At 34.7% G+C, this 14201-nt stretch overlaps 2 protein-coding genes across 2 annotated transcripts; one reads left to right on the forward strand and one right to left on the reverse strand.

The window, feature by feature from the left end:
- Positions 1 to 41: 41 nt before the first annotated feature.
- Positions 42 to 1577, reverse strand: LOC106136347 (sucrose-6-phosphate hydrolase). Its single transcript, XM_013336873.2, has one exon. The coding sequence runs from the start codon at positions 1575 to 1577 to the stop codon at positions 42 to 44; it is 1536 nt and encodes a 511-aa protein (XP_013192327.2).
- Positions 1578 to 10419: 8842 nt separating this feature from the next.
- On the forward strand, positions 10420 to 12162 carry LOC106136357 (lipase 3). Its single transcript, XM_013336886.2, has one exon. The coding sequence runs from the start codon at positions 10435 to 10437 to the stop codon at positions 11953 to 11955; it is 1521 nt and encodes a 506-aa protein (XP_013192340.2). The 5' UTR covers positions 10420 to 10434; the 3' UTR covers positions 11956 to 12162.
- The last annotated feature ends 2039 nt before the right edge of the window (positions 12163 to 14201 follow it).

Genomic DNA, 14201 nt, shown 5'->3' on the forward strand with positions numbered 1-14201 from the left:
TGCGTACATTTTAAAATATTGTAATAGTTATTTTAAAATTTTCATTTCATTAATGTTAAAGAAACAAATGGCATCAAAAGACATACAACGAAATTAAAAGATACTACAACGATTCCTCGGCTTGAAGCAGGGACGCTATCTTTCAAATGATATGCTTCAATCTTCAACGTCTGAGGACTTACGTTAGTTACTTTCCACGGGCCATCTACATACAATCTGCTGCTAAATACAACTTCTCCGTCTCCACAAAACAGTTCCAAAGAACTGGTATCCAAGAATAGTCTCATTTGCTTCGATCCAATGGGAACCCATTCTACTTGCCTAACGTCTTCATTTCCTCTCCTCACAGACACTTTTCCATCAGCTGGATTATACAACACTCTAGTTTGATTGAAGTTACTATTATTTTTTCGTCCTTCTAAAAGCAATTCGATTTTTAAATTCATATCTCCTTCAACAATGATTTCAGCCGTAGTATCGAATTCAAGAAATTGAGATTTGTTGAAATATCCTATGAACACCGTTTTGTCTCTAAGACTTTCTATTGCTTCCACGGGTTGCATCAAAATGCGATTACCAACAAGCTTCAATTCTCTCACTATTGTCAATGCACCGGTCCATCCATCTGCTTCTTCAGGGTGTGTCACATCCCACATACCAAACCAAGCTATCAAGTATCGTTTTCCATCTTTTTCTAAAGTTTGTGTTGCGTAAATGTCATGACCATAGTCTATTTCTACAAATTCCGTTTCAGGAATAAATTCATAAGTTTCATAACTAAAATTACCCAGGATATAACCTGTCTGATAAGTGTTCTTGTATCTATCTCCCTGTGCTTTCATTCCTTGTGGTGACATCAGCAGAACAAATTTTCCATCCAATTCGAAGAAGTCGGGGCATTCCCACATGTATCCCATTGCGCCATCAGATTCTCCAATAACAGACAAATACTCCCAAGATGTTAAGTTACTAGATCTATATAAAACAACTTTACCATATTTCTGATCACTGGTTTTAGTCCCAATTACAACGTACCAGTAATCACCGTACTTCCAAATTTTCGGATCGCGAAAATCAGGAGAAGTGTCTAAAGTTATGACTGGGTTTCCTTCATATTTGGTGAAGTTTACGCCATCTTTACTATAAGCTAAGTATTGACTTTCATTATTAGTTTTATGACCTGTATACATTAGCACCATTGTATTTTCTTCTGTTACAGCACTTCCAGAAAATATTTGTTCCTCATCGGGAATCAATGCTGTAGGTTGTTCATTCCAGATGACCAGATTAGGGCCTGATGAGTGTCCCCAATGCATCGGCCCCCATTTGCTGTCGTATGGATAGAACTGGTAGAAGATGTGGTATTCGCCTTTGTAGTATGAGAAGCCATTAGGATCGTTCATCCATCCTACTGGCGGGGAAACGTGATAGCGTAATCTGAACCTTGGGTTTATTTCTGTCTTCTTCTGTTTGATATAATCTGCTAGTTCTTGCTTCTGCTGCTCCGTCGTCCGAAGCAATTCTGCTTGGACTATCGTTAATAAGACTAAAACTGTGACTATTATCTTCAATGACATATTGAACAAATACTTCATCCATACAGGAAAAATCTTATATATAAGCCAGGTAAATGTCAAGTTAATTACGTGTTGATAAGGTATCTCGAGAGCTTTGGGAATTACACATAAATCATATTAGTTAGTAATGTTGTCAATATTTGATGCATTATAATGTTACAATAAGGTGAGACTTTAGTTATTTGGATAAAAATATTATCATTCCATTTCTTTCATAATTTTAAGGCCAGATTGTGTTTCTATTTCATGATATTAGTATATGTTTTTATTTTTAAGGCATTCTATTGCCTGGTATATTGGTGTCGAAATAAAATCACCCCTTTTTTTGACGATACTTCTTCCTCCTGGCTTTAGTCCCGGTTGCATCCTCACCACTCTGGAAAGGAGCATGCCTTTGACCATGGATCCTGGATTGGGTGAGTCAGACCTTCGCAACCTTTGCAGGGGAACCTAACCCGTATTGGATTGATCATGGTTACATCCAGTTGACTGAATGTGCAGGTTTCGTCACCATGTTTTTCCTCACCATAAGGGCATCAGTTAGTATTCAAACTAATATACACCTACCTACATACCTTTGAAAATAGTCATAAGTACATGGCCGGGGTAGCATTCGAACCAGTGCATTTTAAACGGGCACCATACCGATTCTATCACCGACTCTCTTTCTTGATGATTAAAAATCATTAAATGACTTAGGAAAACTTTTTTAATGAGAAAAATTAAGATCCTCTATTTGTCTTTAACTCTTATAGTTTTTTCAAATGAAGTATATAATTAGGTGTATGATGTATCAATAATTATTCTACGTTTGAACCAAAAAATCGATCACAAGAACAGCATCGTAATTAACTCAGCATAAAGAAATTATTCCTTACTAGAGGCCGCCCGCGACTTCGTCCGCATGGAAACCCTATCAATCCCGCGGGAACTCTGGGATAAAAAGTAGCCTATGTGTTATTCTGGGTCTTCAGCTACCTACATACCAAATTTCATGGTAATCGGTTCAGTAGTTTTTGCGTGAAAGAGTAACAAACATCCATACAAACTTTCGCCTTTATAATAGTAGTAGGATAGTAGGATAACAAGTTGGAGCAAAGTTTCCTCGTTTTCTGCATACAAATGAATATAAGGCCATCTATTCAGAATGAAGTCCATAATCTTGAAATTATTATTATCGAATCATTTTATGTTTGTTTTTACTACGCTTTTATTAGCTTGGGTTGTATCTATGTATGTAACGGAATCTTTGAGCTTAATTTTCACTGGTTTCTAAACATCTGATCAACTTGGAACTTTGCACACGTATCAAGGACCGATGACAATGCAATATTTTGATAAGAGTTTCTCATTATCCTTATTAAAACTGCCAGGATTAATAAATTCATTTTTAGATAGCTCTGTCTCTCTTACTCTCCTACGAAGGCGTAGGAGAGTAAGAGAGACAGAGCTAGCACGCTAGCGATTTCTGGAGTTTATGACTTACTCTTTCGAACTCGCGTGAATACTAATAAGCCTCATACACGTAGATTTACTCTATTTGACATTTATATAAGATGTTTGATGACAACCTCGATTTATTAACGCTTTTCATAGATTATAATTACAATAAATTAATCAGAACATAAACTTTGAAATTATTTTACGAAACAAACTTTCGGAAGTAAAGAGGGAATTTATCGTGATCAAAATAATTTTAATCATCAATTATCGAGTAGATTATAATCTACATAAATGAAATTAACAAAAATGAATTGAAAAAACCAAACTGGAACTTTGCATCTCGTTTTGATTGTGTTTATATATCCCTCGGTTTCTTTTCTCTCTGCCCGTTATGTCTATTCTGATTGATTTTGTGTCAAGGTCAGTCCTGGCCTAGCTTTGGACTAACAGTCGATAAAGAAGGAATGATCTATATTGGAAAAAGTCTGTTGCATGTTAATTATGTCAGTATATTATGTATGTTGTTATCTCTTTGTCTTAGATTGTTGCGAAGGTCTTTTCTAGTAAGATAGATATACTAGAAGTGTTAACTTCCAAAAAATAATCGTATAAAAAAACTAAAAAACTACTCTTTTATTGCTAATCGAACTAAAAAATAGAAAATAAATAATAGTTTAAAAAAAACTAAAAAACTACGCTTTTATTGCTAATCGAACTAAAAAATAGAAAATAAAAATTAATGACAAAGGAATTATAAAACAGTAGTAGCAAGTCGAACAATCAGTTATAGTCAATTACCTCCGATTAAAATTATAACAAAATTAAATTTATAAACAAAACAATTTAAATCGGAGTAAAAAGCGTGGGGTGCTTGATGTAGTAAATATTAAAATCATTCTATTAGCATAATATTTATGACAAGAGAGTTATGAAAATGAAGTAAAATGCACCCCACGCTTTTTACTCTGATTTAAATTGTTTTGTTTATAAATTTAATTTTGTTATAATTTTAATCGGAGGTAATTGACTATAACTGATTGTTCGACTTGCTACTACTGTTTTATAATTCCTTTGTCATTAATTTTTATTTTCTATTTTTTAGTTCGATTAGCAATAAAAGCGTAGTTTTTTAGTTTTTTTTTTTAATGTATATCTCATCTCAAGGTCTAATTATATTTCACACCTATACATATATCCTTTACGGGGTAGATATTCCAACAGTCTTAAAAACACTGATTGGCCACATTTAGCTGTTTGACTCAATGATAGAATTGAGATTCAAGTAGTGACAGGTTGGTTACCCATCACCCAGAATCCCAAATTGTATTAGCCTATTCCTTAGTCGCCTTTAACGATATCCATGGGAAACGGATGGCGATTCTTTTCTTCTATTGGTGCATACGTTGGATGATTGTGTAAAGTAAACTTTAAAACTAAAATAAATTTTCATAAACATATTTTTATTTATTTTTATCCTGTTACAAGAATTTTTCGTGTCAGCCACAGAGCCAGGCGGTGCCCAAAAATGGCATTCCATGAAAATTCATATGAAATTTGAATAATACAACATCCGGACAAACTTTGATATGGGAACGAGATGCAATTTAGTATGGACGGTTTTATGCAATACTTTTATGTACTTAATTTTATTTTTATTACAAGACAAGCTGTGCCCGCGACTTCATCCGCGTGGAATAGTTATTTTGGGCATCATTGTAGCCCTCAAGGATTAATAATTTTCGCCGTTTTTTTTTTCATATTTTCCATTATTTCTTCGCTCCTAATAGTTGCAGCGTGATGTAATATAGCCTAAAGTCTTCCTTGATATAGTTAATATACAAAAATAACATAAAAATAATTTCTCAATTCGAATCAGTAGTTCCTGAGATTAGCGAATTCAAACAAACAAACTCTTCAGCTTTATAATATTGGTGTAGATAATTAGTACCTAGCCTAAATTACTCTAATAACCGACGAATGACGATGAAATGAGTGAGGGAAGTGGACGAAGCAAAAAACGAAGTAAGTTCGAGACTTGTGTTACGAGATACTAACTATACTATTATAAAATAAAGTATCGTTGACTTTATTTTATAATAAATATTTATATGGATGAATACCTAAGACCCAGGCAAATCAGAAAAAGTTCTTTTCTCATCATGCCCTAGCCGGGATTCGAACCCCGTATTCGAAATTTTGTTATATAACTAACATATTGCAAATCCTAGAATTACTTAAATAAATAATTCTTCATTCATTTCATTCATAAACATGAAATGCTGCGATGTTGTTGCATTGCACTATCCATTCGTATGTGTGTTGCATGTTCAGAGTTTCGGCGTGACGGCGGCACCAACTATCCAACTTTTGTGTGGAACGCATGAAACTGCTGAACTTATTATGTTGGGCCAAAATGGTATGTGAACTTATAAAAGAAGAAAAAAGACAGAAATTTTAGTTATTACATCATCAAAAAATTCACGCAAATATAAAAAAAAAACATGAATTAAAATATACAGATTAGTTAGGCCTAACAGCTGAACGTGGCCTGTCAGTCTTTGAAGTCCGCTGGCTCTATCTACCCCGGAAGGGATAAAGACATTATTATATGAAAGATATTTTTTAATACAAATACAAAAAACCTGTAATTTTGTAGTTCCAGAAACTATTATCGCACATCGTCATACATATACATAGTACCTACATATATTTATATGAAAATTTACATAAACATATTTAGATTAAATTGCATTAATCATTAATTTTATTCTAATTACGTACTAATATAATTTTTTAAATCCACTGAACCATGTTTAGGCTTAAATCTTTTTACGCTAAATAAGTATATTGGCAAAAAAATCTATAAGAATATATATAATATAGTATAATAGACAGATTAATTAACGAGTGTGATGTAACTATAACAAACGTATGATGTTTGTGGTCGTCAATTAGTTAAAACAACAACGGCAATGACTAAATCCACTCTTTTAAGCTAAACTGTGTGTTTAGGACAAACCCTAGCATAGCCACATTTGGACTAAATAAATACAACCTCAAATTACAGGGAAAAAAATAAAGGTCAGGAGTACCTACCCGAAACCGACGAGATTGCATGAAGAGAGTTAATAATAAACATACATACATATGATCACGTCTTTATCCCTTACGGGGTAGACAGAGCCAACAGTCTTGAAAAGACTGATAGGCCACGTTCTGCTGTTTGGCTTAATGATAGAATTGAGATTCAAATAGTGACGGATTGCTAGCCCATCGCCTAAAAGAAGAATCCCAAGTTTATAAGCCTATCCCTTAGTCACCTTTTACGACATCCATGGGAACGAGATGTACTAGTAGATCACTGCGGAACAATTACAAGTTGTCGATCCCAGCACATCGGCTGGCTAAGGTAGGGAAATCATTTCTTATTAATTGTATAAGATTTTATAATAAATTACCAAAAAGTGTTCTTGAAATGAATGATAAAAAATTCAAACAGTATATTAAAGTTGAGCTTTGTAGGAAAGCCTATTACAGCACGGATGATTATATTAATGATAAACATGTGTGGCCCGAGCTGGACATAATGGCCTCTTAAATGCTTGTGTATTTTTGACATGATCTGGACATAATTTGTACAGTATGTACATATTTTATTTTATATTTATTTTATTTGACGAAATATTCGTATTGACATAATCAGTTCTACATTCATACATGTTTTTTAATGTAGACAATGTGCATTCGTCCACGATTTAGATTTAAGAGATCTATATTTGTAAATTGACGTCCTATGAAAATGCTGCAGTGTAGTTTGTTCCGCCGCTTCTTCTACACATGCGCTTTGGAAGCGGTAGTAGTTATAATTAGATTTAAGTTATGTGACGTCAATAAGTGATACCTTGTATCCAATTTTGAAAATAAATCTATTCTATTCTATTCTGTTCTATTCTGTTCTATTCTGTTCTATTCTGTTCTATTCTGTTCTATTCTGTTCTATTCTGTTCTATTCTGTTCTATTCTGTTCTATTCTGTTCTATTCTGTTCTATTCTGTTCTATTCTGTTCTATTCTGTTCTATTCTGTTCTATTCTGTTCTATTCTGTTCTATTCTGTTCTATTCTGTTCTATTCTGTTCTATTCTGTTCTATTCTGTTCTATTCTGTTCTATTCTGTTCTATTCTGTTCTATTCTGTTCTATTCTGTTCTATTCTGTTCTATTCTGTTCTATTCTGTTCTATTCTGTTCTATTCTGTTCTATTCTGTTCTATTCTGTTCTATTCTGTTCTATTCTGTTCTATTCTGTTCTATTCTGTTCTATTCTGTTCTATTCTGTTCTATTCTGTTCTATTCTGTTCTATTCTGTTCTATTCTGTTCTATTCTGTTCTATTCTGTTCTATTCTGTTCTATTCTGTTCTATTCTGTTCTATTCTGTGCTATTCTGTGCTATTCTGTGCTATTCTGTGCTATTCTGTGCTATTCTGTGCTATTCTGTGCTATTCTGTGCTATTCTGTGCTATTCTGTGCTATTCTGTGCTATTCTGTGCTATTCTGTGCTATTCTGTTATATTCTGTTCTATTCTGTTCTATTCTGTTCTATTCTATTCTATTCTATTCTATTCTATTCTATTCTATTCTATTCTATTCTATTCTATTCTATTCTATTCTATTCTATTCTATTCTATTCTATTCTATTCTATTCTATTCTATTCTATTCTATTCTATTCTATTCGAGATGGAGTGGTCCTATTCTTTTTTATATTGGTGCCGGGAACCACACGGCACTTTTTCTTGTTACTGTGTAAATTTCTATGCAATAAAGATACAAACAAACAAACAATATATAACATTAATCCAGAACTTCGTGTTAACTCCCTTAACTTGGTTTAGACTTTACAACTATGACAATAACTGTGTCAGTATCCCGACAAACAAGCGCCGGGGTGAATTTTAAACGTGTTGTGTACTTTACCCAGGATTACCCGGCCCCCGCAGGCATATCCGGGTATTCGTTATACTTTTGACACGTACAGTCAAACACATATGTGTCAATCTTAATAACAGAATGGAATCTCAATTCTATCATTAAGCCAAATAGCTGAACGTGGCCATTTAGTCTTCAAGACTGTTGGCTCTGTCTACCCCGCAAGGGATATAGACGTGACCATATGTATGTAACAAGAAAATAGTAATTACATAGTTATAAAAGTATATTTGTGTAAATATAATTGTGCCGTATGGTTTCCGGCACGTTAGTATAGAACCACCACATCTTTTCCATGGATGTCGTAAAAGGAGACTAAGGGAATGGCTAATAAACTCGCGATTCTTCTTGTAAGCGATGGGCTAGCAATCTGTCAGTATTGAATGTCAATCACACCAAATAGGTTGCTAACTTATTTGGATCTTAATACTATAATTAAGCCGAGCAGCTGAACGTGGCCTATCAGTCTTTTTAAGACTGTTGGCTCTGTCTACCCCCTTACGGATATAGACGTGACTTTATGTATGTATGTTTATCAAGGCTTCACCCATTCAAACTTTCCTTGATCGTTCCTTGACCTTCCCTTATCATCTATAATGACCATGACGTCGTCATTTGATATTATTATCATCCAATTATGATCTTAAAAAGACGACCAAAGGCCCATAAAATTTAAACAAAGGCCGGCCAGTTTATGACCCTTTCAGGATCAGAAGGGTTGCCCCATTATTGTTTTATGTCCCAATGCCGACCTTCGAGTATCGTTTGTCCGTCTCTCCTGATAATCCCCGCATAAAATCACGATTTTCCAAGGATTTTCATTTATGATAGATTGATTTGATGTTATTTGGTTAACGATTATGACGATATGAAGTTCTGACAAAGCGCCTAATTGATGTAATCAGTATTGAGCAATTTTGAAGATAAAACGTATCAGACATACAAATATTACAAAAAATGTTTTTTTTGGATTATGTTACTCTTCTTTAGTCCCTCCTTATCAGTACAGACATGATTTCATATAACCAAGTATTTATCCGTTACGGGGTAGATAGAGCCAACAGTCTTACTAAGACTGAAAAGCCACGTTCAGCTGCTCGGCTTAATGATAGAATTGAGATCCAAATAGTGACAGGTTGCTAGCCCATCGCCCAAAAGAAGAATCCCAAGTTTACAGGTCTATCCTTATATCATTAAGAATATCATATCTGGGATTATTACTTTAACACCCACTAAATATCCCTGTTTAACCCAAAGTATGACTGTCAGATAATTCATTTAGCATTAAGTCTGTCTATTATGTCAACATTGTTTACTCAATAATGTTTTATATAAATAACAATCATTATGCCAAACGTCTAAACCTGGCCTTTTACTCTTTTGATGACTGCTGGTTCTGTCTACCCCGCAAGGGATATAGACGTGACCATATGTTATGTTATCTAATAACAAACAGGGAAAAGCGAAACTGCAATGGTTCGTAACCCTGTAAGCGTATGTAATCTTGTCTATAAAGATAAATGTCTAATACTAAGAAACTGTCTAGTCTAGACTTAAGACAAGTAAGATAAGATTAGGTCCACGCATTAGGATACACAGTTGTCGGCTAATCGGTCTGTTTGTTACTCAAGTCAGTGAGTCAGTGAACTACAATTTATGTCTGCTTCCAAAGAACAAATCTATTTATTTGGCGTCATATCTTAATGTGTTACATGTAATATATTTAACGATTCATTGACAATTGGAGCCGAAAATTTTTGAGATTTTTCCGAAAGCCAGTATCACTTTATATCCTATAATATGTATATTGTAAACTTGGGATTCTTCTTTTATGTGATGGGCTAGCTGTTACTTTTTGAATCTCCTGCTTAATGTGGCTTATAAATCTTTTTATGACCGTTGGCTCTGTCTACCCCGCAAGGGATAGACGTGATTATAAGTTTTTTTGTTAAACATTTATTGCACATAGAAAGTAATTATAACAAATTACAAAACAGTTATTAGATGGAATTTCTTCCAGACAACCACAATGTATGTATGTTAAAATATATCTATGAGGTTGAATATAAACTGAAAAAGCTCTTTTATTTCTGAAACCGGCTTTCATTTAAAATAAAATGACACAATTTATGGAAAACTTACATATAAAAATGCACTTCTCTGAACGATCACGTACCTAACAGATAATAAATCGGTCAAGTTCACAATTCTATGAGCCGGATCTATTATGTTATGTTATTTTATAATATCATAGTTTCCAATTAAACAACATTGATAATGAACTTCCTATTGTCTTAATTAAAAAATTGTTCCCCGTTATCAGGAAGATGACGCACTAAGTTGATCCCCGGGTCAATTAGTAATACGCCATCATTTGCAATATTAAAAACAAGTGGTTCTCATTCAACCCAGTACTCTCAACGCGGCACAATGAACGTGTACATCTTATTATTTGCGATAATTTCGACGGCAAATACAGATAACCAAGAACAATCATGGAAATTCACAGACATTAGTGATTTTTTCAAGAACCAAACTAACAAAGTCAATGAATTCTTTGATGAGCAGAAATTGAAAATCGAAACGGCTGTTAATTCAAGTTACGAGGAGGCCGTCAATTTCAAAGAAAATATTGACAACTATGTGGATGAACAAAAAAAGATAATCAACAAAGAAGTGAATAGTTATGTTGACACTATCAAAGAACAAGGAAGGAAAGTTGCTGATACGTGGTCTTATGTTCCCAATGAAGTTGTTGAAAGGAACAGGCACGATGGTGGAGCGGCCGAGTTCACAGATGCAATGTTAACAGTCCCAACAATCATATCAAGAAATGGATACATTTGTGAAACACATACAGTCATTTCTGAAGGTTACGTTTTGAATGTCCATCGCATTCCAAGATCAAAAAATGGTGGTGCAGTGTCTACTAAAACAGTTCTTCTTCAGCACGGAATCTTTGCTAGTTCTGCAGATTGGATACTCAATGGTCCCCAAAAAGCTTTAGCATACGTTCTTGCCGATGCAGGATACGACGTGTGGATACCAAATATTCGTGGGAACAGATATTCAAAACAGCATACTTGGTGGAAAGCCGATTCAAAAGAGTATTGGAATTTTTCTTGGCATGATGTCGCTATACATGATATTCCTGCTGTCATAGACTATATCATGAAATTGAAAGGACAAGATACAAAAATAACTTATATCGGACATTCTATGGGCACAACAATTCTGTTTACTATGTTAGCTCTTCGGCCAGAATATAATGATATACTCAAGGCGGGCATTGCTTTGGCCCCAGTTGTATTTATGTCCGATATAAAGTCACCATTAAAATCGTTAGCACCTATAGCCAGTAATGTAGCGTACATGGAAATGATTTACGGTTCTCACGAATTCATTCCAAAGGCATCAACATTAGGTGAGATGACGAAGTCTTGCGAAGCAGAGCTCAAAGACACAATGGTCTGTAATCACATAGTGTTCTACCTCTGTGGGTATGATAAAGTGCAAATGAATGAGACTTTGCTCCCAGTATTCCTAGCTCATTTCGGTACAGGAACTTCTTGGAAAACACTGGTACATTTCGCCCAAGAAATTGTTTCTGCAGGGAAATATCAGTATTTTGATTACGGGTCGTATTACAATGAGAAAATCTATGGCACAGAAACTCCACCAGAGTATGATCTGAGTAAAATAGCACTACCAATCACGCTTTTCTGGGCAAAGAACGATTTGTTGTCGAGTGAAAGAGACGTAAAGATTCTGCAAGAGAAATTGCCAGTGACAACGAAGAGTTATCTTGTTCCGTATCCTGAGTTCAATCATTTGGACTACTTGTGGGCTATAGATGCTCCTAGATTAATTAACGACAAGGTCTTATCTTCATTGGATGAGTATTTTGAAAACAAACCTAAACACTTCAGCTTTAGATTCCATTTTAAGTGATGTTTGAATGACACGATTCTCAACTTTCCTAGTATTGATAAGGGGGAAGTTTTGGGTTCATTAAATGGAAACAAAGTGATAATGTAAGCACTGTGATGTTGTGATATGAGTAGTGTTTTAATTAGGTTTTATTGAAATAGGTACATAATAAGTAAAACTGTATTATAATAAATTGAGCGACGATTGTTTTTAACTATAAAAATAAGCACTTTTTTTCGGGCTAGCAACCTGTCACTGTTTGAATCTCGATTCCATCATTAAACTTGACTAGCTGTGCCCGCGACTTCGTCCGCGTGGAATAGTTATTTTGGGCAAGGATGAATAATTTTTCCCAGTTTTCTTTTTTCACATTTTCCATTCTTTCTTCGCTCCGTATAGTTGCAGCGTATGTTATATAGACTAAAGCCTTCCTCGATAAATGGTCTATTCAACACAAAAAGATTTTTTCAATTCGAACCAGTAGTTCCTGAGATTATCGCGTTCAAACAAACAAACTCTTGAGCTTTATAATATTATAGTATATAGTATATAGTATAGATGTTATTTTGCCGTCTGGCTCCCGGCACCAATAAAAAAAAGAATAGGACCACTTCATCTCTTTTCCATGGATGTCGTAAATGGCGACTAAGGGATAGGCTTATAAACTTGGGATTATTTTTTAGGCGATGGGCTAGCAACCTGTCGCTATTTGAATCTCAATTCTATCATCAACCCAAACAGCTGAACGGGTAGACAGAGCCAACAGTCTTTTCAAGACTGTTGGCTCTGTCTACCCCGCAGGGGATATATTATATATATGTATGTAATTTTAGAATATAGTGCAGCACAAACACATTACACACTCGGCCACCATGACAGAATTCCCAATAATCGAACACTGAACCCCGTGATTCTACATACATATATCCATTACGCCAAAAACCGTCAATGTGATATCGATCAGATAAATATTAACTCATCCGATTGAGAACATATATCTCAATCACATGATATTGGATCGGAAATTTATGACGAATTCAGATTGCAGTGGATTTTTATCTGTAACCATCAATATTATGAACTAGCTGTGCCCGCGACTTCGTCCGCGTGGTATAGTTATTTTGGGCATCATTGAAGCCCTCAAGAATGAATAAATTTCTCCGTTTTTGTTTCACATTTTCCATTATTTCTTCGCTCCTAAAAGTTACAGTGATGTTATAGAATCTAAAGCCTTCCTCGATTAATGGTCTATTCAACGCAAGAAGAATTTATCTTTTCGATCCAGTAGTCCCTGAGATTAGCTCGTTCAAACAAACAAACTCTTCGGCTTTATAATATTAGTATAGATTGGCTAAGTTACTAGTTTTTGTAACGTTCTTCTTCCTCCTGGCTTTAGTCCCGGTTGCATCCTCACCTCTTTGGAGAGGAGTCCGGGGTATACCTTTGACCAAGGATCCTGGATTGGGTGAGTCAGGTTTTTACACGAAGCGACTCCCATCTGACCTCCGCAACCTTTGCAGGTAAACCTAGCTCGTATTGGATCCATGGTAACACGAACAGTTGCCTGAATGTGCAGGTTTCCTCACGATGTTTTCCCTCGCCGTAAGAGCATCGGTTAGTGTTCAAACTAATATACCTACATAACTTAGAAAATAGTCATTAGTACATGGCCGAGGTGGGATTTGAACCTGTGCCTTTCTGCGCATCACGTTTTTAAACGTTAATTATTTACAAATTCGAAATGTTTCATTCATTATTATGAGAAATTGTAAAATTGTGAAAATCAAACATCACATGATTATTGTCATATCTTTTGATTTCAGAACACTGATTGTCGTAAAATAAATTACTTTAAACAAAGTTTACTGCCGCTTCCAAAGCGTCAGTGCAGAAGAAGCGGTCAGCAACTGCAATGCAGCATTTTCCCACAAATGATGTACTGAACTGACTAAGCCTATGATATTATATTTATTACTATTACAATTTTTATTACATTTTTTTATTAGTTTCATCTATCGGGAAGATAAATATTTTTATGTACCTACCTCACTTAGCAATATAACTTTTTGGATTAATGCTAAGCCGATTAAATACGAGTAATTGCATCTTCGCGACATTTTGTAGCTAAGAAGCGGAAAGTTTTTATGGGCTGTGAATCTTCATACAACATTGTTGGATTTTATTTCGAATGAAATTTCAGACCTTTTTTTTTGTAAATCGCCAATTTCTATTAATATTGATAACTGTACTTTGTTTTATTGTATTGC

The sequence above is a fragment of the Amyelois transitella genome, chromosome 12, assembly GCF_032362555.1.
Source record: "Amyelois transitella isolate CPQ chromosome 12, ilAmyTran1.1, whole genome shotgun sequence".
Classification (NCBI taxonomy): domain Eukaryota; kingdom Metazoa; phylum Arthropoda; class Insecta; order Lepidoptera; family Pyralidae; genus Amyelois; species Amyelois transitella.

Bases quoted from the DNA above. Each gene is read 5' to 3' on its own strand.
- LOC106136357 (XM_013336886.2), top strand. From the start codon at position 10,435: ATGAACGTGTACATCTTATTATTTGCGATAATTTCGACGGCAAATACA.
- LOC106136347 (XM_013336873.2), bottom strand. From the start codon at position 1,577: ATGTCATTGAAGATAATAGTCACAGTTTTAGTCTTATTAACGATAGTC.